The sequence below is a fragment of the Plecotus auritus genome (assembly GCF_963455305.1).
Source record: "Plecotus auritus genome assembly, chromosome: 8".
Classification (NCBI taxonomy): Eukaryota; Metazoa; Chordata; class Mammalia; order Chiroptera; family Vespertilionidae; genus Plecotus; species Plecotus auritus.
In genome coordinates this window covers 12,936,979-12,964,265 of record NC_137782.1, presented here as the reverse complement: position 1 = coordinate 12,964,265, position 27,287 = coordinate 12,936,979, and the positions used below count along the sequence as shown (strand labels likewise).

The 27,287-nt window shown below is 45.7% G+C and overlaps 1 protein-coding gene across 14 annotated transcripts in view; it reads right to left on the bottom strand.

Moving 5' to 3' along the window:
• Positions 1-17,325: 17,325 nt before the first annotated feature.
• Positions 17,326-27,287, bottom strand: part of PIAS2 (protein inhibitor of activated STAT 2) — a 65,199-nt gene continuing 55,237 nt past the window's right edge. For 6 of the 14 annotated variants that reach the window (XM_080685244.1, XM_080685240.1, XM_080685228.1 and 3 more), the window contains one exon: positions 23,019-24,978. In XM_080685244.1, coding sequence (XP_080541370.1) covers positions 24,796-24,978 — 183 coding nt within the window. In that variant the 3' untranslated portion in view covers positions 23,019-24,795. Of the gene's footprint in view, positions 19,030-19,379; positions 19,540-23,018; positions 24,979-27,287 lie in introns of those variants that run through there. The other 8 variants (XM_080685245.1, XM_080685246.1, XM_080685239.1 and 5 more) reach the window with 4 other exon arrangements.

Genomic DNA, 27,287 nt, shown 5'->3' with positions numbered 1-27,287 from the left:
TATATTAGTTCATTAGCGCCTCCTAGCCTCTGGCTGACCCCATTTTACAGCGGAAAGGATCAACGCTCTAGCTGCCCAAAGTAGCTCCCCTACCAAGAAGTGTTTGGAGTCAGAGATACGGCTCTTTCTCCCATGCATACAGGCAGGGCTGGCTCCCTGGGGGTGGGACCAGTGCCTACTCTTAACCCCACTCTTGGTTTAATAGTCCACTCTTGCTGTCTTCCAATTCATGATAAGTTTTTTGAACAAGGAGGCCCTCACGTCACTTTGCCCTGGGCGACACAAATTATGTGGCAGGTCCCACACACAGGTCCCAGTTGTCAGAGTTCCCATTTTTTACCTAGCTGGCCCTCACCTGCAGAGTTCATGAGTACCATCATTATCTCTCCAGGCAAGGTACCCTTGTTTCTTTATTTTCCTCTTTATTCTCCACCCTCATCAGGTACCCACTCTGATAGTTGTCTCTAAATGCGTAATTCCTTGGGAGGGGAGGGGGGGTGGAATCTATTTGAAAGTAATAAATCCAGATTATTCTAAAAATATACAGCTTGCTGTGTTTTCATAAGCTGAACACACCCAGGTAACTAGGACAAAGACCAAGAAACAAAAACATTATCAGCCCCCTGCCCCAAACTCCCTCCTTTCTTTTTCTAGTTACCATGGACTCAGTGGTAACTACTATTTGACTTCTAGCTCCAAAGATCAGTGCTTCCTGTTCCTGTATTTTATACAAATGGCATCGTGCATTATATATACTTTCATATCTGACTTCTGCTCACCAATTGTGAGATTCATGCACATGGTGTGTGTGACAGGCAGAGTTTTCTAGGATGGCCCCCAAGATTCCATCAGCCTCTCTTGTACACACACCTTCTCGAACATTAGTCAATCGGACATTCATCTAGGTGCTGCTGTAACGTCCTTTTGCAGATGTAATTAAGGCCCAATGTTTGAGGAGATTTTTCTCAATGGACCTGATCACATGAGCTCTGGGCTTTCCTTGGAGAAAGAGATTCGAACTATGAGAGGGATGAACACAAGGGAAGTTCTACATTGTTGGCTTCAAAGAGGGGTCTGCACGGCAAGAGATGCTGCTGGCCTCCAAGAGCCTAGACAGGCCCCTGGCCCACAGCCAGCAAGGAAATGAGAGCCAGTCCTCCAATCACAGAAGACCCTGAATTCTGCCAACAACCTGGGTGAGCTGGGAAGAGGACTGTGGATGGAAAAGGACTGCATACTAACCCGGCAAGCTCAGGGGAGGCCTGCGTGGGGGCCTTACAGACTCAGAGACCAAAGGAACCACATGGGATGGTCTGAACATAAAGATTCCTAACTAAGAGTGAGCCACGGCAGCAGTCACATCCTAGGCCTATTACTTCCTTGACAAAAATAGATCTTTATTTTTTTAAGTGACCCTGTCTATTGTCTTTTTGCACCTAAGAATGTCAGAGTCATTTCCTTTTCCAGACCGCTCAGGGTACACCCTCCACACCAGAGAGGCCACAGGACCCCTCATTGTTATCTTGTCCCCCCAAATACCATCTCTATGTGCTGTAGATATTGTTAACTATCCTCTACCCACCAATGTAAGAGAAGTATTTATCTCTTCATTTTACTCTACCACCAATGAATTTCATGTAACCCCCCTTGCATCTCCTTCTTTGATTCTAATATATAAAATAACCTGTAAAACGGCCATTCTCTGGAGCATTTTGCTACCCGGCAATTGACTCAAATAAAACTCATAAAAAATTCTCTACAGGTTTGGACTTTCATACTTTGATAGGATCCTGAGATCCAGCCACCCACACCTTCACTTCAGCCCGTGAGGCCCTCAGCTGAGAACCTAGCTACATCGTGCCAGGATTTAAGGCCTACACACCTGTGAGCTGGAAAATGTGTTTTATTGTCAGCCCTAATTTTGTCGTTTGTAGTCTGTGGTCATTTGTTTCATAGAGATAGAACGCAAGCCTGTGTGTTACAGTTTAGATAGTGCATAGATACAGTTGGAGTATGTTCCATCTTATTGCTGCATAGTATGCCACTGTTGGACTGCATATAACTTCTTCACCCATTCTTCTGTTAATGGACACTGGAGCAGTTCATGCCATGAACTTTCAGTGCATGTCTTTTGCTGGGTATTGGTATTTAGAGGTGAAATTTCTGGGTCATAGAATGTGCGTATGTTCAGCTTTAGTGACGACTACTACCAAACAGTTTTCCAAAACATACGTTATTTTTCCAGACTTGCCGTGACCTCATTGGAACTGGTCCCCACTCTCACCAACACCATCATTAACTGGCTAGTGCAGGGGTGGGCAAACTTTTTGACTCGAGGGCCACAATGGGTTCTTAAACTGGACCGGAGGGCCGGAACAAAAGCATGGATGGAGTGTTTGTGTGAACTAATATAAATTCAAAGTAAAGGAGCTGAGGGGAGAGCAAGAGAACCCTCCGCTCTTTCGGCTCCGCGGGCCGGATAGAACAGCCGAGCGGGCCGGATCCACGACTGGTAGTCCGATCGCAAAAAGCCCACTGAGCCATGAGCCAAAATAGCCCAGGGAAAGTAACAGCTCTGAACCCCTGGCACTGACTCTCCTCTATGGCCAGGTCACCCACACGAGTTAGTGGTGAAGAAGACTGATGCTGACACTCGCGCAGTTAGAACCTCGCGGCAGTCTGCCAGGTGGGATGGATTGGGATCGCTTGCTTCTCTGCAGACGATCAGCACCGTCCAGCGCACCTCTGCTGACGCTGCCCTTCTAATCCTGGGGATGTTTTAAATCTGACTGTCTTCACAACAAGTCAGAGAAGCACCTTACTTAACATGCACACAAACACGAGCATCTGGGGCGGGTCAGACCCCAAGATCTTGAAACATGGAGGTCTGTAGTCCCCGTTGTTGCTATTCACGTGGATCTGGTTCCATATCAAGCCGAAAGCATATTCTGATTGTAGAACTGCAGCAAACACTCAGAAAGCCTTGCAAACAAAGGCGTAAACACGTGCATAAGCGACTGCAACACCAGAGTCAGAGAACACCATTTTTCCATCCTAATTGCCAGGAACGGGGACAGCTGCGTCATTGTTTCAAACACACACTCGCGCACAATTAAGCCAAGAGCACATGTCAACACTGGCACAAGCTGCTAAATTGCTGATAACTGATGGGCATTGCTCATGCTGTGCGCACTGTCTCCGATATAAAATGGAAAGACTGCTTTTTAACCAAGACCTCCGAGGTTTCTGCTGGTTTCAGAAAGCCAGGTTTTCTGTCAGATGGCCAGATTATGTAAGTGACAGCCCACCCACGCATTCAAGGAGTTTGTGATAAGTACATCATGCTGTTCTTGTGCCTCTTTATATTTGTGTTAACAAGGCAAGCTTCAAGAGGCTGACTTCTGGGGTGGGGACGCTTTGCCTGTGATGAGCGGGTTTTGCAGCCACTAAACAGAAATGCCCCTTGACAACCCCATAATCCAGAGAGCCAGGGGTTGCCATGGCCTGGTCAACTGCAGACACTGGACTCTACTTCATCAGCCTTGTGTCCAATACGTTATTATTACCGAATAGAACTGTAATTTAAACCCTTGTGCAGTTGCCTTACGAAGTACCAATTGTGTTCTGAATAACATCAAATAATCTTGAACATGGATATGAAGTCACCTTTGGCCTTCACATCTCCAACCTGAGAAACATCCTCCTCTGTTTTCTCCTCCTTTCTATATATTTCTTATTTATATTTTCTTTTTCTGTTTTTATTTTACTTTTCAATTATAGTTGACATTCAATATTATTTTATATTAGTTCCGCATCCTCCTCTGTCTTAGCAACACCTCCCAAATATTCCTCTCCTGCATTTGCCTGAATCGACCCAGTTTGTTTCAAAGGGTAAAGGTATTATTATTATTATTATTATTATTATTATTATTATTCCCTAATGGTTTATGCATCCAATGCATTGCAGTGCAGAAAGATTCATGTCCACCATGGCCATGTCAGACTCCCACAGGTAGCCAGCAACAGCAACACTTTATAATAAGGCCGCTCGGAACACATTGAGATGACATGGTGGCCAAAATGGACCTGGAGTCTCCTTCGCTCACTGTCAAGGCCGAGCCCTGAGTTGGAAACACTGGGATAAGGTTCTGCCCTTTGAGGAAAAACACTGAGAAATTCAACCAAGAGAACATTGGTCATTTCTGATCCAGTGCCAGCCCTGGACATGTTCAGGTGGTGGCCTGTGCAATGCTAGCATTTCAAAAGAATGCCCTACAAACACAGCTGCTCAGAAATGCTTACCTCTCCCTGCGTACCTGAGAAGGGAGGGGGGGATGAGGGTTCCACTATGACCATCCCCATCTGAAGCATCAGGGGAGGTTCCCAATGCCAGGGCCATGGCCACAGCAAAGCACGTGTCATTTCACCAAAAGAACCCGCCCTCCTAGGTTCTAAATAAAAGCTCCTGGCGTTCGGTAGACGTGGTGGGGGTGTCAACTGGGGGATTATGTGCCAAGGAGACGAGGACCAGCAAGCCATTGTCTATGCCCTTCAAGGAGTTTGCAGCGCAGTAAGGAAGGAAGACAGACAATATCCTGTAGCGGGGTAAGTATTCCCAAGTCTAACCCAAATTAGGGGAGGGGAGGTGGGCAGAATGGTAAGGAGGGTGACCTGAATTGTGATGGGTAAGGACAGCCAGCAGGTGAAGGAGTGGGATGCGGTGTGCTGGGCAGAGGGGGAAATGTGGGCGATTGTTGTCAGTGGAAGACGTAGCATAGTCGGCTCAGCGTGGCTAGAGAGAGGCGGCTGGGTGGGTGGGCAGGAGCCCAGAGCATGGGGAGTTGGGATTTTATCCAGGGATCCATTCCTTGCAAGATGTTAAGTTGGGAAACGATATGATCAGACGTGCATTTTAGATAAATCAGTCTGCAGGCTGGTAGGGAAGAGTGAGGGAGAAATGACGGAAAAGGCATGAATGTGAAGGTTTATCTTTTCCCTGAGAGGTCTGACCGCTCCCTGCTGCCACAGCCTCCCACCCCACCGGGGTCTCATTATGGTACCAACCTGAGACTCTCTGCCTCGTCCCATGGGAGAGGCAAGGAGGACAGGCCGAGGGTCACTGCCTTACGAAACCTGGTGCCGTAGGAAGTGCTTCAGCACCCAGTCCGTTTGATAGCCATGGAAATCCCGTGAAGCAGGGCCACCCAGGGCCGGCCCCCGAGCACTGGTGGCCTCGGGGCTTGTCTCTGGCTCATGTTTTTTGCGAGTGGGTACCTGAGAAGAGAAAGGGGATGAGTGTCCCACTATGACCTGGGGTTCCCCCTGCTCCACAGGTTCCTGGCGCAAAAACACTCTTTTCTCCCTCCCGTTTGAAAACCCTGCTGCTGGGAAAGGTTCCGATAGCTCGCGTGTGTATTCCGGTGTTCCCTATGAGGAGCAGTTTAACTGAAGCCTCTACCCTCTGTGCCCGCACCAAAGGTCACATCCATTAGAACGCACCCGAGCACCATAAGGAACCCCACAGGCGACCATCCCCATAACCACACCCTCACCCATCTTCAGTGCGATCTAATGGGGAGGAGTTTTCTGGAGGAACCCATACCTGATGCTAAAATAGACATTAGCGGAAACAGGATTAAAGAAAATGTCTTGTCATCCAACAATGTCAATACTTACACACAAAAAATAAAAGGATTGGGGTATTCTGTCTGAACACCCTAAAAACAGATCATCGGCCACAGTGTGGTCACCAAGATGCCAGCCTAGCCTGCTATGTTGTGGGTTTGCCCAAATTGTCATTACTGACAGGTCAGGTAGGCAGTGCCGTACCCCAGAGACCAGCAAGCTTTTCTGAAAGGGCCAGATCGTAAATTCTGCCAGCTTTGGGGGCATATGGTGTCTGCTGCATAGGACTCTGATGTTGCAGTGGAAGTACACATCATACAGAAACGAATGGGCGTGAGCAGAATTGGCCCACACCATGTGATGCACAGAGCCCCGTGCAAAAAGTCCTACCCACTGACCTAAACAGTCCCAGGAAAAGGCATTCCCATATTCAGGCATTATGTCTGCAAAGGCCTAGTAAATCACAACATGGTAATCCATTATCCACTGTCAGTGTGTTAGCACAGATCCTTTATCTTTGAGGTGCAGCCTGGAGATGACGGGATGATGTTTCCATCCATGACATGCCCTCCATGTTTGACCAGCTGTCTCATCATACATGCCCCTGGCTACCAGGGACTACTGGGCATAAGTATGGGTTGTGTCCCTTGTGTTCAGAATTCTTGTGTCCTGAAGATCAGTGTGTCAATTAAAATTTTTTGACTAAAGTAACAGAAGCTGTAGAGAAATTTATTTTCCCACGTATCAGAAAACCTAGAGGAAGGGTGGGTCCCACAATTGGCTAATCAGTATTTCTAGAACCCTGGTTCTTTCCATTCTCTGCTCTGCCATCTAAAGTATAGGCTTCTGCCCTGGCTGGGTGGCTCAGTTGGTGAGAGCATCATCCCATATACTGAAAGGTTGTGGGTTCAATTCCCAGTCAGGGCATATGCCCAGGTTGCAGGCTCAATCCCCAGTAGGGGCATGCAGGAGGCAGCTGATTAATGATTCTCTCTCATCATTGATGTTTCTATCTCCCTCTCCCTCTCTCTTCCTTTCTGAAATCAATAAAAATAAATAAATAATAAAAGAGCAGCACTTTTTCCCACGCATTTACCATTTCCTCTTTTTAACGGAGCACGGATGCTGTGATGGAGTAGTGCTGATGACAGAGAAATGAGGGAGTGAGGACATATGCCCTTCAGCACCCCAGAAACATTTCAGAACCATGTACAGGGTCACCATGGCCCTGTCCTCTGCCCCCATCCCCCCAAATGCAAGCACACACACACATTCCCCCGCCCCCCTCCCCCCCCCCGCACACATACCAAGCTCATTAAGAAGCCAGGCAACAGGTCAGCCAAGTTACAAGTATGGAAATAGATGGTTTGTTGTCTGAAAGCCTGTTTGGCTGCAAAGGCTGTGGCAGGCTGGAGAGAGCGGCTGACGGTGCCCTGAGCGTGGGCGGTCCTGCAGAATGCAGGGAGATGCAGGACCGGGAGCGAAGAGGGGACCAGCTTTAGGACACAGCATTGTGGGCTCGGGAGAGACCTCGAACTCACTGCTGTCCTCACAGGCACCCTGCACAATATAATACCCTCGCTCAAAGTAGGAGTCTGTGAAGGTGAAATGTAAAAATGTAAGAGCATTTTGTAAACTCTAAAGCCATCCATGTCTAAGGTAAACAGCGTTATTTACTATGGCCTGACATAGAAGGAGTGATTTCACAAACAGTGAGTCTCGACAAGTTTATGTCGGTGGTCGGGCGTCCCGTCAGTGCTTGGCTACTCCACGTGCCCGGGGCTGACTCTCCAGCATCCCCACAGAAGCTAGACCAGGATCTGCCCACTTCACTTCCTCCCACCAAACTCTCTCATCTCCTTAATACACGCCTGCAGCTGACCTTCAGGAAGTCTGAAGGTTAACTGTCCGAAGGTTGCCTGTGAGCCTAAAGCTAACCGAGGAACTAGGAAACACGGGAAAGAGCACAGCCCTAAAAGTCAGAAACCCAATTCTAGGTCTGGCTCTGCCACGAACTGGCCTTCTGAACTCAGGCCTGATTAACCTATAGGCAACCTTGGACTTTTAGCCTATAAAACAGGGGTCCTCAAACTTTTTAAACAGGGGGCCAGTTCACTGTCCCTCAGACCGTTGGAGGGCCGGACTATAGTTTAAAAAAAAAAAACTATGAACAAATTCCTATGCGCACTGCGGGCCCGGGACGAGTCGACTGCTAAGCAGGACAGGAAGCGGCACCCGGCGGGCCGGATAAATGTCCTCGGCGGGCCGCAGTTTGAGGACGCCTGCTATAAAATAGAGAGGGATGTGGTTTTTAATTTTTCCCAGCATAGAAAAGTTGGCTTCAAAGCAAAAGGGAGCCCTGTGTCCTCTGTCCTCCCCTCATGCCCCTTCTTGGCCTAAATGGCAGCCCCTAAGCACCATGTCAGAATGTGAGGGCGGGAAAACCACTGGGCTAAACGAGCCCCCGAGGTCCCATTCATCTTTAAAATTCTCTAACTCCGCCTCCACGTCTAAGATAATGACTTCATGCTAATATGCTGTACTCCTTCCTCGACTCGTTTGTGTTTGAGGAGGAATTCTCATGGCTAGATAACCTTATAAACATGGAATTTCAGACACCATACATGTGAAGAGGTGATTGGCAACTCCCTGGACCCCATAAAATCATTCCACTTGAGTTATCCATTCAGCTTTATGTGGGGCCTTAATGTCCGGAGGTGGTTAATGGGACTTTTCCTGGGGGTGAGTGACCTCTTGGCTTTTCGACTTGGAGCCTGTCAAAGGGTAGGTTCCCATGTGACCCTTGGTTAACCATGAAGCCCAAGAAGGACATGCAAAGGCCACCGTGTCTCTCATGGGGGGAACAGGAATTAAAATCAGGTTCAGCTCTGAGGAACAGAAATCCCCCAAATGACAAGAAGTAATAGATACACATTTTTTTCTCTGACATATAACAGATATTCTAAGGCAGTGGTCGGCAATCTCATTAGTCAACAGAGCCAAATATCAACAGTACAACAATTGAAGTTTCTTTGGAGAGCCACATTTTTTAAACTTAAACTTCTTCTAACGCCACTTCTTCAAAATAGACTCGCCCAGGCCGTGGTATTTTGTGGAAGAGCCACACTCAAGGGGCCAAAGATCCGAATGTGGCTCTCGAGCCGCAGTTTGCCGACCACGGTTCTAAGGGAAAGCAATCCAAGGTTAGGGAGTGGCTCCGTTTGAAAAAGTCTTTGAAAATCTGGGCTCCTTCTAGCTCATACTCCGCCATCCCAAGGATGTAGCTCTTGTCCTTGGGTTACAAAGTAGAAACCAGAGCCCAGCCATCACATCTAAAGTCCAGTTAACGAGATGGAGGAAGAGATAAAGAAAGGTTGCTCTTTCTCCCTTTAAGAACATTCCCTGAAGCCTCACCTAACACTGCTGCTCACATCTCATTGGCTAACCTAAGTCCTGTCGTCAATCTAGATTCAAGGGAAGCTGAAGAACACAGTCTTCTAGCTGGGCAGGAGCAGGAGGGCCTGTGACCAACGGTGGCTCCCAGGTCAGGAGCGAGTCAACCACAGGAAGGTCAGCAATGCCCCGAATTTCAATTCTGGGATCTGCACGTGGACCCAGACTCTTGGGAATCTTACCCGGATATCTTCAGATGCTTAAAGGTAACTTTTAATGTCATCTGAATAGATGCAGATGACAGCTGCATATGTGATGGTATGAGTATGAACTTTAAAAATAGTTTTGGACTCCATAACTGCATGATACGAAGTTCCTTTTTTAAAAGTGTAACATATGTACAGAAAAGTGCACAAATCACGGTGTGCAGCTCCATGAATTTGTAGAGAGCGCCTGGGAAGGCACAAGGGCATTTCTTTAAATTGTCAGCTGAACCCAAGGCAACAGGCAAAGCCACGCCCTGGGAACATGCTTTGCCAAAAAGGCAAGGGTGTTATCAGCTTGACCTTCATTTCAGCCCAGGTGTTGGGTAGTGGGTTTTGATATGTAAATCCAGTCAAGCACCAGGAATGCTCAGGCCTACTCAAGAATGCAAATAATCTCTTTTGTCTTGACTTTTGGTGAAACTTCCTGGTATTTGGGGGTATAAAATAAACACGCTGCATCGGCTATGGGTCACTGTCTCTCCAGCAGAAGAGGACAGCGGTCCCACCCGGTTCCCAGCTTTTTCCTTCTATCTCCATGTCTTGTCTCTTTTATTTCTCAATCCCCAGCTCCCCTACTCAGGAATTGGACCCGCTCTCTAACCGCGCTGGACGCAGAAAAGAAAGAAATATTTTTACATCAGTTGGTGCAGGAGAGAAATATTTTTACATCATGAATTATCACAACGTGAAGCCACCCAGGTAACTACCGCAAAGAAAAAAGCAAGAGCCTGCCTGGCGCTCCTCCCAAGCTAATGAGCCACCTGAGGTCCTTTCCTTGTGTCCACTTTCCCCCGAACTCTGCCCTTGCCCCATCTTCTCTTCTGTGCACCTCCCTTCCCAGGCCTCCCAGGTACCCTGGGGGAGGTGGCAATTCTTTGAGGCTGTTTGACCTTCTGGCGCAGAGAAAATAGCATGACCTTTGGAGCTAGACTCACCAAGATCCAGATCTCAGCTCTTCTGCTCACTCACTCTGTGAATCTGGGCAAGAGATGTAGCTTCTCTAACACCGACCCCAAGCGCTGTCCTGAAGGTCAAATCTTCTGGTTCTTGTCCTTCCCGCAAGAACCTGGGCATGCTGGGCCCTGTGAGGCAACGTTCTTTCCATTTCACAGATCCACACCATGATGCCCCCGAGATGAAATGCCCCGTCCAGCATCACCCTGTATGTCATCGGCAGAGCGCAGGACGCGAGGCTGGGCCAGTGCATGACCTGGAGCTGCCCCCGCCTGGCCCAGAGGTGCTGAGACCCAAAGAGAGCCTGGACCTGCCCACGGCCCGTGGCCATCCAGACGTTTGTAGGCCCAGGGGTGCCTGGTTCTTTATCAGACTCATTGACATCCTAATACTTGCCTCAGCCTCACCAGAAGTTTTCCTAAACAGACACACAGATGCCAACCTTATGACGCTTGCTAATAAAAACTCCCTTAGCAGGATAGGGTTCCAGTGGTGTCTAATAATAACTGCAGACCCAAAGCAGTAAATAGCTGGCCATGCAACGAGAGCGTGGGACCCCCCAGGAGCAGACAGAATGCGAACAGTCAGAGCCAAGCGGCGTGGGCAGCCGGGGCAGGGACAGGGCCCGGAGCTGGCAAACAGGGCTCCTGGCAGGACGAGGCGGGCAGTGAACCTGCTGGCAAGGCTGGGGCAGGTCGTGCCATCATCCAACAAATACTGTTAGACAAGGACCCGGGTACAGGTGCCGGGTGACACATGGGCAGGGAAAAACACTGCCCCTTCCCCAGATGTTCAGGCATTTCATTAGAAGGGTTGGGTCTTTTCTTATATTAGAAACGTAACACAGAGGAGAGAGGCCCGGGGATGCGCCCAGCGTGATGACCGGAGGACAAGGGTGGGAGGCCTCCCTGGGAGGCAGTGTGGCCAAGCCTGTGGCTTCCCCTTGTCCACCTGGAAGCCCCTCCTCACCTCGCTCCGCTCTGTCTCAGGCCCTTACCTTGTCCACGAACCCCTGAAACAGCAACAGTCCCGAGGGCTCACCATGGGCCGGGCACTGCGCCAAGTGCTCATTCATCTTCCGTCTTCCAAGCCAGGAACTACCACTGTGGGCCTTCGCACGAGGACACTGAGGCACAAAGCCTTGGGAAACTTGTCTGAGGTGACACGGCGTGAGAGGCGGAAATGGGATGTGAACCCAGGGCGTCGGCATCAGCCCCAATCTAACCCACGCTGTGGGGTGCTGGCTCCCTAGACTCCCGTGCTGTCTTCCAAGCCTCTGAACCCCAGGGACCACGGGCAGGCCTGGTGCACTCCTGGGTGTCCAGATCTCAGCTCCTCCACACCCTGTCAAGGCTCCCATCACCACTGTCCCACCCTCTCCTCGCCCTGGTCTGGCAGCGCTGCCTTCCCCCCCACCTCACCTCGGGCCACCATGCTGGGGGGTGTGAACGTCCATCCAGAGGATGCAGCCACCAGCCAGCGCGCAGGCCTTCACGGCTCTTGCTTGCCCGCTGGTGCTCCCCAGTGCTGTGCCAGGCAGGAGAGTGGGCGTGGCTAAGAGCTTGGGCCCTGAAGTCCCGGGCCTGGGTTCTGATGCCAACCCAGCCAGTGACCAGACTTGTCCCCGCAGTGACGTTTCTTGGCCTCTCTGAGCCTTGGTTTCTTGATGAAATAGGCTAATACGAGCACCCCCTTCCAGCGTTACGTGAGGAGTGAGGCTGGGCGCCCAGTTACTCAAAAGGGAGCGGGCTGCGGCGGAAGCATGCGGGAAATGTTAGCACCTATGCGGCCACATCTTGTCAAGCAAACGCTGAAACCGCAAAATCAGAAATTTCTCTTTCTAACCACAGCGTTCTGTTTTCCATCTGTCAAGACCTCCTGCTCCCGCCAGGCTACTCTGCTGTGTTTGCCCAAGGACTGGCGCCCCCATTCTCGTGTGCCGGCCATCTCCCGGCTTCTTCTCCCTCCCTGTTTTGTTAAGACCTCCTGGCCAATCACTGTACTGACATCCTTATAATTACCCTGGCCAATCACTGTACTGACATCCTTATAATTACCCACACTTAACCTGCACTTGGTCTGTTTCTGTTAGGATTAGGTCCAGTGGCATATAATAAAAAACAAAAAACAAAGTAACAGTCATTAAAATTAAAATCATAGGGTCTATTTCTCTCACACATAAAAAAAAACAACAAACAAACAAAAAACTAAAAGCCCTCCAGAGTTAGCCGCCCGGAGGTGGGATGGTGGCGGTCAGGGCATCGGGGACCCATGCTCCGCTGCTCTTGCTGCTCCCTCATTTCCAGCACATTGTCTCAGAGCCCTGGAGAGCCGTCCGAGCTCAGCCATGGTGCCTGCTTTCCCGACAGCACGATGGTGGAAGGGAGAGGTGGGTAGGACAAAGCGGAGAGCGCCGGCAGTCTGCCCTACTATTCTACACCTTTTCCTATCAGCCAGAACCTAATCATAGAGCCACGCCAGTCCCTGCTTCCTTCCTGTCCCAAATAAGAGGGAGAAGATGTCCAACGGACAGCCACTGATGACTCGCTGTGGCTCCTACATCCAGGCTGTCCCCTCTGCCGGAGAAACCACTGCCACATGCTGACAGGCAACCCTGCAGACACGTGGCTTCCAGCCACTGAGCCCCCACTCCGTGTCCTCTCTCCTGCATGCCCCGGGGCCATGATTCCAAGTGTCCAGTCACTTTCCTGTAACACTCTTCCCACCCTTGTTCCTGGCAGAAGGTCTTGCCTCCGTCTCCCTCTCATCTCCCTTAGGCTCCTCTCTCAATCCTCCGAAGCTGCACCAGCTCCAGCCAGGGTGGCGGATGCCCTGGCAAGAGCAGGCCGGCTCTTCCGATTCCCACAATAAATCTTAGCGCCGAGCTGAGTGCCCATCAACAGAAATAAACGGATGAGCGCCAAGGCGCTAATAGCTCACAGCTTCATCTGTATACACGCCTCCGCCATGGTTTGTTTTCCGCCACAGCCTTCGACAATGTTTCACTGCAAAGGAGGCACCGCCGGGGGGCGGAAGAGGGGGGAGTGGAGGCCCAAGCAGCTGGCCTGGGGCTGTGTCAGGGACAGTGGGCCCCAGCAGCCCTCCAGTCCTTCCTCACAGCAGCTGATGGGCCTCAGAACGGAGGCCAGCTCCCCGGAAAAAGACAGAATCATTTGGCTCCGTCAGCCCCACCTCTCAGCTGCTTATCCCAGTCCCCACTGGCACAGGGCCACTGGGCACACCATCTGCCTCCAAAAAGAGGAAGAATGGCTGGAGGGAGGATGCCAGCATTTCTCCACATTCAGGGGATGGTGTCCATATTCTTATGAAAACGAACGCTTGGCCTTCATGGGTGCTCATGAAGAACAGTCTGGGTGTGGGTGTCCCTGGGTTTAGGGAGGACTGAGGTAGGCACCCCATAATGCATGGAGAAGCTGAGAAGGGCTGGCATTCATTCAAAGCCCATCCTGTCTCTGCACAGAGCTGGGTGGTCTGGTCTCAGGGCCCCCAGCACCCACCCTCCTGTGCTCCCATCGAGGCTCCCGAGGGTGTGGGCCCGGAAACCACTCAGGAGCGAAGGGGTTCCTACCTTGTGTGAAAAGTCTGACTTAGAGTTGCTATAAAAAGCAGAAATAACAGCTGTGCCTCGTCGTCAGTGTTCGTGTTCCCTGCTTCCTGTCACACTCATCTTGCAAGTTCTACTCATTTTCACATTTTCCCTGGTCACTTCCTCCCTCCAACGTGAATTATACTTAAAATAAGGATGCCACTCTGGGTCAGCCTGGTAGCCAGGAGGCAGCTGCTCCAGAATGAGGACTGCGCCCCGAGAAGCCTCAGGTGACCACTCCCCCCACCGGCTTCCCCGCAGACTCTGCAGCCAGAGGTGGCGCTGAGTGCGGAGCCTGGGGACCGCCTCCCACCTTAGGGGCTGGGATGACCTTGGAAACTTCGCTAGGCACCATTGGTTAGCAGAGCAAGAGGCCTGGGAACAGCACCGGCCAGAGGTAGGACCTGGGTTCTGGTCCAATATATGCTGTCGGAGCGCCCGCCTCTTCTGGGTCTGAGTCCTCGTCTGTAAAACAAGGGTGTGTGAGAGCCCTCCTGTGTGGGGTCCAGGCCTGGAGCCTCAACGCTCAGCCCTGTCTCCCAAATCTCCCTCCTCTCCATCCCTCGCCAGGTAGGCTTGCCAGTGGCTTAGTGAGCTGCCTGATCATGCCAGGCTGGTCAAATGTAGTAGACTCGGACTGTTCCCCCAGCCTCTGGTCAGCCCCTACAGTCCATTCTGCACCCGCCACAGGCCTGCTCAATGCTGGTCTCACTGTCTAATGGGCCAGTCACTCTCCACTGCGTTCAGCTCCTCAGCAAGGATGATCACCGTCTCACTCCACCTCCCTCCGTGGCTCTCAACTTCACTCACAGATATTTATTGAACACCTGCTATGTGCCAAGGAGCTCAGAATACAGAAATAAGCCTTCAAGACTCGGTTTAATTGGGGCCCCCCTCCCCCATAAAGCTTTCCCTCACTCCACCCCCTCAAGCTCACCTGCAGGTTGAGCTCATCACCTCCTCCTGTGTGTGCAAGCTGCTACACCCGACCAGATTGTGACAATGCTGAGAACAGCAACCTTTCTCTCCTGCATGGCTATACCAGGAAAGTTATGTTCAGTTAACGTTTGCTGAGTGTGATGGTTAATTTTGTATCCATTTGGCGAACCCACGGTAGCCAGATATTCGGTCAAACACTATTCTAGATGTTTCAGTGAAGGGATTTTTAAAGAAGAGATTAACATTTAAATCAGTAGGCTCTGAATAAAGCAGATTACTCTTCATAAGGAGGGTAGGCCTCATCCAATCAACTGAAGGAACTAAGATAGCATTAATTGCGGTGATTTAGAACTGCTTGCCTTTTCTAGCAGATTATGAGGCAGCATGGTAAGGACAGGAGTCAGTGGTTTTCAGACTCCCCTTCAAAACCACAGGTTTCCAGCGCCCATCACCTTTCACCTGGGCGCTCCTCTTGGTCTACTTACAAGGTTTCATTTGAGAGAAAAAGTTTCACCAAAGATGAAGATAAGAGAATAGGGCCAGGGGCAAGGGCAGAAAGAATTTGCAAACCGTGGGCATGAAACATTAAGTCCAGGTTAGATAAACGTGTGACTTTGATTGAACCTTCTTCTGCAACTCTGAAAAAGCAGCACAATCAGAGGGAAACAGCTTGACTGGTATTATAAAGCCTCCATCATTAAAACAGTATGGCAGTGACACCTGAATGGACAAATTACTAATGGAACAGAATAGAAAGCACAGGAATAGACCAAAACATGTACAGAAATTTGCCAAACAGCAAAGGTGGCTTAGCAGATAGCAGGCAAACAGCTGCTCTGAATTAGGAAATGTTCCTTGACAGGGAGACAAACGAGAAATCGTCCAATTCTTGAAGGAGGTAGGCTCTGAATGGGGACCTTTCTCTCCCTCTACCCATGATTTTGGGTCTGCTGCTGAGCCAAAATAAAATACAGCACTCACTAATTTTGCTCCTTTCTAAATTCAGATAGTTTTGGGCAGCTGAGCTTCAGGCAGAGTTCCTGCTTCATTAAGCCTCTATCACCAAGAAACTCTTCTGCTCCACTCCCTCCTCCCCTCCCCACCCACACACACACACTCTGCCCTCCCCCTGAGGGCCAGCTGCTCCTGGGCAGTGACGCTGAGGATCTCCAAAGGCCAAGACCCAGGCGGACATCAGAGAAAGCAGCTGCGTGTGTGTGGCCACTGCTGCGCTTGGCTCCTGGCCCTGAATTCTGATTGGCCTGGGAGGCGTCTTGGGCATTACACTTTTAAAAACTCCCCCAGTGTTTCCTATGTGACGCTAAGGATAATAGCCACTTTAAATAGCAAGGTATCTTTCTTTCCATAAACGTTGGTAAGTCATTCTCTGATGCATGAGTGAATAAAACTAAAAGTACCTTTAAGCTACGATGGTGCCTGTGTTATCCAGCGTCATCAGAGCCTTCAGGGTGAGGACAGCGGGGGACTGTGATCTCATCTCTGGAGATGCTCACATTTGTGCTGGGGCTCAGGGTGAGGCCTTCCATGGCAAATGTTGATTTCAGATTGACCTACCCCTCCATGTTTTTTCTAACAGCTCTAACTGCTACAATGTAATACATAACGGTCTCCCCTGGGTGTTCTTAGGTGAGTGAACAGGATTCATGAGCAAAGCATCATCCCTGCTGCCTAGCCTGAGTGGGAGACTTGTTACTTTCTCTGCTTCCCTCTCCACAACCCTCTCCTCCCAGAAGGCACGAGCAGAGTTTGTGAATGGCCATCTATTCCATTTCTGCATCTCAATGTTAAACACACTGCTTAGCTGTTTACACTGCCTCGAGTCACCTTTTAAAAGTATATCTTTGATAGCCAAGAATTTTTAAATATATTTTTATTGATTTCAGAGAGGAAGGGAAAGGGACAGAAACATTGATGATAGACAATCAATGATCGGCTGCCTCCTGCATGCCCCCCACTGGGGATCAAGCCCACAACCCAGGCATGTGCCCTTGACTGGAATCGAACCTGGGACCCTTCAGTTGGCAGGCTGACGCTCTAGCGACTGAGCCAAACCAGCTAGGGCACCACATGTTGTTTCTTCATCTACCAGTTGGTAGACACCTGGACAGTTTCCATTTTTTGGCTATTATGAAGAATGCTGCTACGGGCATTTGTGTACATGTATAGTTTTTATTCTCTTTTTCTATGTACTTTGGATTTAACTTTTTTTCTGGTTTCCTAAAGTGAAAGCTTATTGATTTCAGATATTCTTCTTTTCCGATGTATGCATTCAATGCTAAAATGTCCTCTAAGCCAGCCATTTTCAACCTTTTTCGTCGCAAGGCACACATTCCCAGCTCCTGCCCCTATAAGACCTTGGAGTCCAGGTCAGTCCACTGACTTCCTCCCAACTCCCAGCACCTTTTACCACTATCATCTGCCCCAAACATGTACTTCCTTTGGTGAACACCTGCTACTCAGATACTAAATGATTTCCACAGACAGCACCAAATACAGTTACCCACCTTTTTTTTTTTCATTCACAGATATTTATTGAGCACCTACTACGCAGCATGTTAGGCTCTGGGATGCAAGTGAAATAAAGTATCAGCCCTGCCCTCATGGAGCTTACAATCTCGTAGGGGAAACACACAGTATGCAATGAACCAATACATAAACACCAGTTGTAACAAGTGCCATACAGGACATACATAAACAGAGTGATGTGGTAAGGATAGTCAGGAAACACCCACTTTTTGGACAGAATGATCAGGAAAGGTCTCTCTTGTGATTAAAAGCTGGGTTTGATGCCTGGCTCCCCACTATCAAGCTGCTAGACCTTAGGAAAGTCACCCTCAGATTCTATTTCCACGTTTACAAAATGGAGATAATCATGCCAAACTCAACAAATGCTCATTTCTGCTAATGACTGAGAACTCCTCGCTGACTTCTGATTTACAAGGCCTTTCGTTTCTTAGAAATGATGATAGAAAAGGAGGCAACTACCAACTCTTGACCTCTGTGGAATGTGAGCACAGACCACACTAGAGAGAGCTGCAAGCTCCAGCAGCACTTCAGGTGACAACCAAACTGTCATGGCAGGGCAGAGAAGAGAACAATGAAAAGGCTGAGATGCCACTGAGCATGGTTCAGGGAGAAGAGAGGATGGGTGGTCAATTGGGAGGGACTAGGATATACACAGAATGAAGATGAAATGGAGGACAAGGGAAATCTGCACTTCTTGAAAGACAGCAGCAAAACAATGAGTGCTTCCTTTCTGAAACCTCATGGTTAATATCAAACTCATCACCGTCCCCCTAAGACTAAGGTCCATACTGCCTGCCTCCTGTCTCTAATAGTAACATTACCTGGTTGCTCGGGCTCGAGAAATGGACTCAGCCCTTACTCCCATGCCCACTTCACATGCAATCTTGAGTATTCCTTTGAAATGGCTCCAGTATCCACTCCCTTCCTTATTCCTGAGGCCATGTCTGAAATCAGTTCTCAGAATTATGTCTAGATTTTCATATCCAACTCCTAAATAGTGTACCTAATTAATGCCATTTTAGCTCTGTCAGAGAGAGGGCTTTGGGTTTGAGCTATTTCAGACTCCCAAGTCCACTGCAAAACATACCTAAACACGTTTCTTCGTATATTTGTAAAATAGGGACACCACCACTTCCCTCTGAACAGCTATTGTAAGGAATGAGACTTTTTTGTAAAGTTCTGAACACACTGTTAGGTAAGAATTCTTCATTTTTGATAACTTGACTATAAGCCCTTTGCAGTCTGCGACCACATCGTTTATACTGCCTTCTACATACACTTACAGAACATACTGAATAAACATGTGTTTGTTTATAGTTTGATGAAGGCCAAAATAAAAGGATGTTCTATTTTCTAACACAACACTCCTCTTCATTTAAAAGAGTTAAGCTTTGAGATTCTAAAGTAAGCTTTAAAAGCCACTCAGAAATAAAAAGCAGATGGGAAATAATCAATGTGGTATACCCAACAAGAAATAACACACCTTAAATACCTGAAGCTAGCAATCTGTTTTTCTTTCCCCACAGCTGCCCTTAGAACACCAACATCTGATTGGAAACATAAAAGAATGCGAAGTGAAATAGGCAAAGCTTGGCCAGCTGTTGTTTTAGCCTTACCACATTTCCAGTTTGGGTTGGACTCTCTTTGGCTCAGGAGATCCTACTGGCTGTGGGGAGCTCAGAAAGGCCAAAATGGAGCCTACAGGAAGAGGAAAAAAGAGCTGGCTACTAAGGGCTGGCCCTAGGCACAATATTTTTAAAGTGTCAATATTTTCTAAGACTGGAAAGTGTAGCCTGGCAATGGGCTACTTCACAGTGAAAAACAACAAAACTCTGTGAAAAACCATTGGGGTATCTACATACAGGTGTTTCTGGAACATGTCAGTTATGTTTGATACTGAGACAGCTCAGGAAAACCTCTAATTACATACAAAATCAGTTAGCCTAACTCAGTGGTTGGCAAACTCATTAGTCAACAGAGCTAAATATCAATAGTACAACGATTGAAATTTCTTTTGAGAGCCGAAAACCGACTTCTGCGCATGGGCCACGAAGTTTCAATCGCACTGTACATGCACGCCCACACGTGGTATTTTGTGGAAGAGCCACACTCAAGGGGCCAAAGAGCCACATGTGGCTCGCGAGCCGCGGTTTGCCGACCACTGGCCTAGCTCCAGGCCAGGGAGGCAGAGTGTCTTAGTTCAGATACCTGCACAGAGATAAATCGTGCATGTTGTTGGAAAATACAGTCAGATAACTCTTCTCACACCACATGGTTGGGGTGGAAATTAGTATATCCACTTGGTAACGTCACATGAAGCAAGAACTACAAGTGTTTACACCCTTGACCCAGAAATTCACCTGTAGGAATTTTTCCTAAGGAAAAATTTATGCACAAGGACATTCAACAGTAACATTATGAGATGCAATCTAAAATGTCCAGTGGGGAAAAGTGATAGGAATCATGGCACATCTATACAAAGGAATATCACACTATTAATAAAGGTTGACATAGCTTTTCTTCATACTTTTCTGTTGTCTAACTTAACCATAATGAGAATGTATTACTGATATAAACAGAAACAAAAACATTACTGAATCAGGCGAGCATTAAAGAAGAATGGGCATTTTTATTTGTTTCTGCTAGGAATTGCTGTGGTTCCTAGCAACAACAAAAAAAACTTACAAACCAGTCATTTACTTGACAGTAGCATCAGACTTAAAAAAAAGCAGAGAAATTCTTAGTCTTTCCCACTAGTTTCACCATGTTTATGTAAAACTGTAGCAAAGATGGTTAATAAATCAGACTGAAACATCAATGAGTTCCTACCACGTGGATCCAGAGCCACTAAATACAATGTCAAACCCAAGTTTAAATGGCACACTGCTCTACATTTTTCGACATGAAAAAATTAGTTAAATAAAAGTGTTTACTAAAAAAGAAAAAACACCCCCCCAAAAACAAACAAACAAAAAAAAAAAGCACACCACCAGAAAAAGTTAAATGCTTTTTTACTAATTGGGGGCTGGAAAAAAATTAACAGCATACCTGAGAATTAAACTAATGCTTTGTAAAAACCAACTTCTTTTTTAAAAAGACAAAATGTAACTAATACAGACTTTATTGGCAGAAAAAACACAGATAATTGGTCACTAAATCAAGTGTCCAAGATTGATATGAAAGCAGAATATCTGAAAGGTCTGAATCTCAAGGTCAGAAGTCTCTGTAGAACACTTCACCCAAAATGCAACACCTTACCTTTCTTCAAATTCCTTAAGATGCTATGCTAAGGAAACTCATTTTATACCACGAGTTACGGAACTAATTTACACTCACCATCTCTAATCAGGTATTTTCATTCTAGCTTTCCTGCAACACATTAGATAAATGGCACATAGCCTATATTTACCTCTACTGTTCCATTAGGCCTTCATAATTGTCCTATGACAGATGCCAGGTATTTACCATATTTTTCCGTGTATAAGACACCCCCATGTATAAGATGTTCCCCCGTTTTCCAACCCAAAATTAAGAAATCAATTTATTTTATTTTAAACATTTTGCTGGTTTTCCTCTTTTAAAAAAAATATATATTTTATTGGTTTTTTACAGAGAGGAAGGGAGAGAGATAGAGTTATAAACATCGATGAGAGAGAAGAAACATCAATCAGCTGCCTCCGGCACACCCCCTACTGGGGATGTGCGCACAACCAAGGTACATGCCCTTGACCAGACCTGGGACCCTTCAGTCAGCAGGCTGACGCTCTATCTACTGAGCCAAACTGGTTAGGGCTTGTTTTCCTCTTTAGGTCTTCTTTTTTGGCATCTTAAGGAGTTGTTCTTCCTGTTTTCTCCACTGTCTGATCATACACTCAGTGGGAGGAGGTCCAAATTCTCTCTCTGCAGCTCTATTTCCATGCTCTTTTGCATAGCTGATTACATTCAATTTGGATTTTGCAGAGTAAGACAATCGCTTACCAGTATTTATCTTTTTACTTTTTGGCATCTTTATGGGCTCAGAACGCTCAGGTCCCTGTTGCATCTGTGCACTCTCCACCTCCACCTCTAATTATGGCACCAGCTGACGTCAGTAACAATAAGGCTCCTGATTGGAAGAAGCCTGTTTGACAAGGCATGGGCAGCTGCCCACCCACACTACTCTCTCCTTGGCTGACAGCTGTGTATAAGACAGCCCTAGATTTTCAGTCTAATGATTTTAGAAAAAAATAGCATCTTATACACAGGAAAATACAGTATACCTTCTGAGCAGAAATGGAAGTGAAATCCTAAAGTGGCTCATCTAAGGGTCAGAAAGTCAGTGAATGTAAGCAAACGGCAGGTGTGAAGCTGTATCAGCACCCATTACACTGCCAGGAGGTACAAAAGCAAGAAAAGCCCTTAACATTTCTAAGGGAATAAAGATAAAAATATAGGTTGGCAGGTGTTTGCAAGAGACTAGTAACAGCAGTTCCTTCCCTTAAGGCAGTGGTCGGCAAACTCATTAGTCAACAGAGCCAAATATCAACAGTACAACGATTGAAATTTCTTTTGAGAGCCAAATTTTTTAAACTTAAACTTCTTCTAACGCCACTTCTTTAAAATAGACTCGCCCAGGCCGTGGTATTTTGTGGAAGAGCCACACTCAAGGGGCCAAAGAGCCGCATGTGGCTCGTGAGCCACAGTTCGCCAACCACGGCCTTAAGGTACTCCACATAATCACCAGCTGGCTGACATCTAAGCAACAGGTAAGACGATTGCCTCTATAACTGGTTTGGCTCAGTGGATAGAGCGTCAGCCTGCGGACTGAAGGGTCCCAGGTTCGATTCCAGTCAAGGGCATGTACCTTGGTTGCGGGTACATCCCCAGTAGGAGGTGTGCAGGAGGCAGCTGATCGATGTTTCTCTCCCATCGATGTTTCTAACTCTCTATCCCTCTTCCTTCCTCTCTGTAACAAATCAATAAAATATATTTAAAAAAAAAAAATTCCGGGCTAGCAAAATCAACTGCTAAAAAGTCAGGGTTGCTCTGGCCGTGTAGCTCAATAGTGTGTTGGCCCAAGAACGGAAGGGTCCCAGATTTTATTCTGGTCAAGGGCACGTACCTAGGTTGTAGGTTCCCCACCCCAGTTGGGAATGCATGTGGGAGGCAACTGATTGATGTGGCTCTCACACATTGATGTTTCTCTCTCTCTCCTTTCTTCTCTTCCCCACTCCCTTCCATTATCTCTAAAATCTATGGACGAAATAACCACCAGTGAGGATTAACAACAAAAAAGTCAGGGTCTTGGTAAAAATATTTAGTGACCACACTGAAAAAGGATAATGGCTTAATAAACATGCAGTTGTCATAAGGCCAAAGGCATAAAGAAAAGTGCTCACCTTCAAAGATGTATACACAAAAGCGCCCGATTTTAAGATTATAAACATAATAGTGATTTTTAAATATGCCTGCATGAGATAAATTAAAAATTTATATGTAACTTCAATGAAAAGCACCTAAAAGGTACACTAAAACTGTTCACATAGAATATCGAAAAAGAAACAAATCACAACTATAAAAGCAGAGGTATCCATTATAAAAAACAAGTAAATAAACTAACTTCTATTCATATTTTAATTGACCTTATAAAACTCTGTTGGTTAAACTGGGAAGGGGAGTCGCTGAGAATCTAAAGGGTAACAAAATGATAACAAATATACATCATTTCTTTATTGACAAATTATACCACATAAATCAGGTTACTTTTTCTATCTGATTACAGTTAACAGAAATTGCATCTGTATTTAAAGCAGCAACATAAAAGTTTACTATGAAGATATTCTGGATCTGGACCAAAGGATTGTAACATGAATTAGAAATCTAATGACAAGATAGAACTAGCAACTATGGCACAACTACTGCAGGAAGTTTATTTTCCACGTTTTTAATAATAAGCAGCTCTCCAAAAAGGGTAATACATTAAGGGGATGATGTGGCCAAAGAAGGGATGATACAGAAAATCACATGATCTTAAATCAGCACAAAAGGTGCAGAGAGGCCATGAAAACTTGAAAAGGTGTAAAAACCAAGCACTGTCAAGTCAGCTCCATGGAGTTGCACCAACCCAAGTCATGTGTCCCTGTTCTCACTGAACTCGCTTTTCATCTGGGCACTCCGCTTGAGAATCAGATTACCCATTTTAAAAAGAGTTTATCTGTAGAGATAGCTTAGGCAGAGAAAGCTAAGCATTGGGAAAGTATTAACTCCTTGAGAATTCTAAAATTATTTAGGAAGCCAAATGAAGCAAAAGGAAGTAGAGTGGTTTTTAAAGTGGGGTTCAGGTCTTTTGTGGTCTCAGGAAAGATTTCTCTTAAAAAAAATAAAAAGGAAATCTGATACCACCCTTATCTCTTGCTATTTGGTTTTTCTTTAAAAATGATCAGAGATCTAAAACATATTTTCTTGGTGTCACTAAGATCTGAAAAGTTTCATCAAGATTTGAATATTATTCTATAAAGTAAGTGAACAAAAGTTCTTAGGAACAAATTAATCTTTGTTATTCCCAAGCTCCCCTAAATCTGTTCTTCTATTGCCTCTAAGCTCTCAATGATTCTGGACAGTAAGAACAAAATTCTAACATTTCAGCCACCTTACTCCAAAAACATTTCCTTCAATGGCTGCATAGCACTTTTTTTTTTTTTTTTTTTTTTTTGAGAAGGCAAGCCCCGAATTTACAGAAATCTCTAGAATGAGATTATAAAATTACCAAAAATAACACACTTTACATCAGGGTAGAATCTGTGTAGTGTTCTTCGACATACTCGCCAATAAAGAACAGCCAGATCCTAGAACTTCTCTCTGCATTCAGTAGCAAATAACATTGAATGTAAATGACAACCAGGGAAAAATGCGTGACACAAAGGCCATTTCTTTGATGGAATCAGGAAGAAAAGTGGAACCCACACTTTGGCCACTTATCAAGACTTCATCAGTTCAACGAAATAGAACAAATTTGCGTAGAAACAACTCATTTGGCAAACACAACTTCTTTCCATATATTTTTCCTTCACATCAGGTTAAACGAAAGTTGCTGTCCTTTTAAAATCATTGATTAGATCCTTTTTAATTAGAAAAAAGTTTACTTGCACATTTACATAATTTTATTGCTGTTTATTACAACAAGAAATGTTTAACTGATTTGCAGAATCCATCCAGTAACATGAAACTGAAATCCGTCTTCCAAGAAGACACAGTTATGGCTGAACGCATCTGATGCTCAGAGTACAGCATGAGTAAGAAAAATCTTGCGTGTCATTTGGTTCTTGCCACAGTCATCTGTGTTCGTCTCTCAGAAAGCAAAAGAATCCATTTGACGTTTCAATAAATATCAAAGTAACTGTTATAAAAAAAAATAGCTTCCAAGGACCAGAGATCCAAGAAAGAACAGTTTTGATGAATGATTCCTAGAATCGAGCAAGTCCTCCTTTAGTCCAATGAGATGATGTCAGGAATGTTCCTTCCACTGCTGGTTATGACCCCTGTCTCACTCCTGCTGCTGGATGAGCTAACATGAGTATTGCTTTCATGGGGGCTGGTGGTGGTGACAGACGTACTGCTTGCTGTTAAGGGTGAGGTGAGACTATCCAAAAACATAGGAGGACAGTACTGCTTGAAACAAACAATGATGCTGATGAGGAAGAGGCTACATTGATTTCAAATAAAGAGACTAGAAATTGTTAGATATGTACAAGTGAGAGCCACGTATTTTAATCCCAATGGGATTTTAAAAAATTTCAAAACCAGGTCTTTGGATGAAAGATGGCATGAATATAGATATTTTACATTACTTAGAGAATGTAGCATATATTCTTGATTCTCAAAACCTATAGAATTTGTTTGCTGACCAAATATATAGGTGCAATTACAAAAATGTCAACAATATTTAATAGTGAATATGGGCCCCACAATCATGACTCATAATTAACCTCAAAAAGATCTCTCGCTACATATGTTTATACCAGATTTAGATCACACTGCAAAAGGATAGTAAATATTTATTTTTAATGGTAGTGAGCAAAAATGCTATTTCAAAATTCAGTAATTCCTTCAAAATTTACTATCAATCAGACAGTTTAGGAATAATGTTAAAATGGATAACTAAGCCCAGCCAACGTGGCTCCGTGTTGAGTGTCAACCTATGAACCAGGAGGTCACGGTTGGATTCTGATCATCGCACAATCCCCACTAGGGGGCCTGCAGGAGGCAGCCAATTAATTATTCTCTCTCATCGTTGATATTTCTATCTCTCTCTCCCTTCCTCTCTGAAATCAATAAAAAACATATATATATTTAAAAACTGATCAACTCAAGAGTGGCATTTGACTCCTCTGTACATACATGTAACAATACCTGTGTAATTGCAAGGACAGCATTCATTCTAACAGAGACAACATGGTAGCTAACTACCACAGATGCCCAGAACAGAGAACTATCTCACGTAATCACAAAATTTCAGAATAAATCTTAAAGGAGATCTTATCTAATGTAATTTTCCTTGTGATGCTTCCTTGACAACCCTCTCCAAGAGTTCACATTTTGTTTCCTTACCAGTTTGGTTGCTGATTCTTAAACAAATTCAAACCTGAGTTTAACACACTAGTATTGATCAAGAGAGAGAGAGAGGAAACAGCTAAAAGTTTTATTTTTATATTGCTATAGAATATTTTATGTGAGAAATATTTTATCTTCAGACTGTATGAAAGGGTATCTGATCAATCTTATCACTTCTATAGTGAGCTATCATTGGAGATACTAAGTTACAGAACAGAATTTAAAACTGAGGTTGTTTAATTATGTGATCTGTAAAATGATAAGGGGAAAAGCCTCAGGTTTGAGCTGCTAGTCCATGGGAAGAACAACTAAATTCAGCTGCCTTCAAGAAAGTAATTTAATGTTTAGGATGGATAACTGTCTTGGATCATGAATAAAATGAATGCCATGCACCAAGAAATTCAAGGGATATTGGTTAAAGAGGAAAAGGAATAGTTCTTAAAGAGTTCTAAAGGAAGTTAAACTCTCAAGTATTAACTTTCTTTAAAAGCAAATACATTTCGCTGAAACCGGTTTGGCTCAGTGGATAGAGCGTCGGCCTGCGGACTGAAGAGTCCCGGGTTCGATTCCGGTCAAGGGCATGTACTTTGGTTGTGGGCACATCCCCAGTGGGAGGTGTGCAGGAGGCAGCTGATCGATGTTTCTCTCTCATCGATGTTTCTAGCTCTCTATCCCTCTCCCTTCCTCTCTGTAAAATATCAATAAAATATATTAAAAAAAAAAAAAAAGCAAATACATTTCCTACTTTCCAACAAAATTGGCGAAGGAATCTGGAAAAAAGGTCAGAAACTTACATTTTATTTTGCCTCTCAGGCAGTTTTTGACTGTGTGGTAGTAAAAAGGTACTCTTCTTCCTTTATAAAATGAATGCTAGATACTACAGTCCTGCTATCAATAGGATCTATACATTGAATATTTATTATACTCGGGTTGCAGGCATTTACCTCTAACTCTATCCTTTATGTGTAATCAGCACATATCTGCACAAGAATAATGGGGCAATATGGAGGTAAAGTAGAACAAATCTTAAGGATTCTATGGAGGAGTGAAGGCACAACCTCTATCTCTTCTATTGCCTTATCAATTAAGTTAGCCTGACACTAAGCAGGCTAAATAGCACTATGAAATCTGAATCCTACAGGTTCCAAGGTAATTTTTTTTAAAAGGATGGCTCACATAAAAAAAAAAAAAATCAGTAATATTTTAAGCCCAAAGAATCAATTTCCTAGAAAGATATAGGTATACTTTTGCTATAGATAGAATCTACTGATGTCACAAAGTCAATTCAGGGTGAGAAGAAGAAATTCTTCATTCTGTGCACGTTACCTTGGGCCAATATTTCCGGTGTTGTTTGTGTGATCAGATAC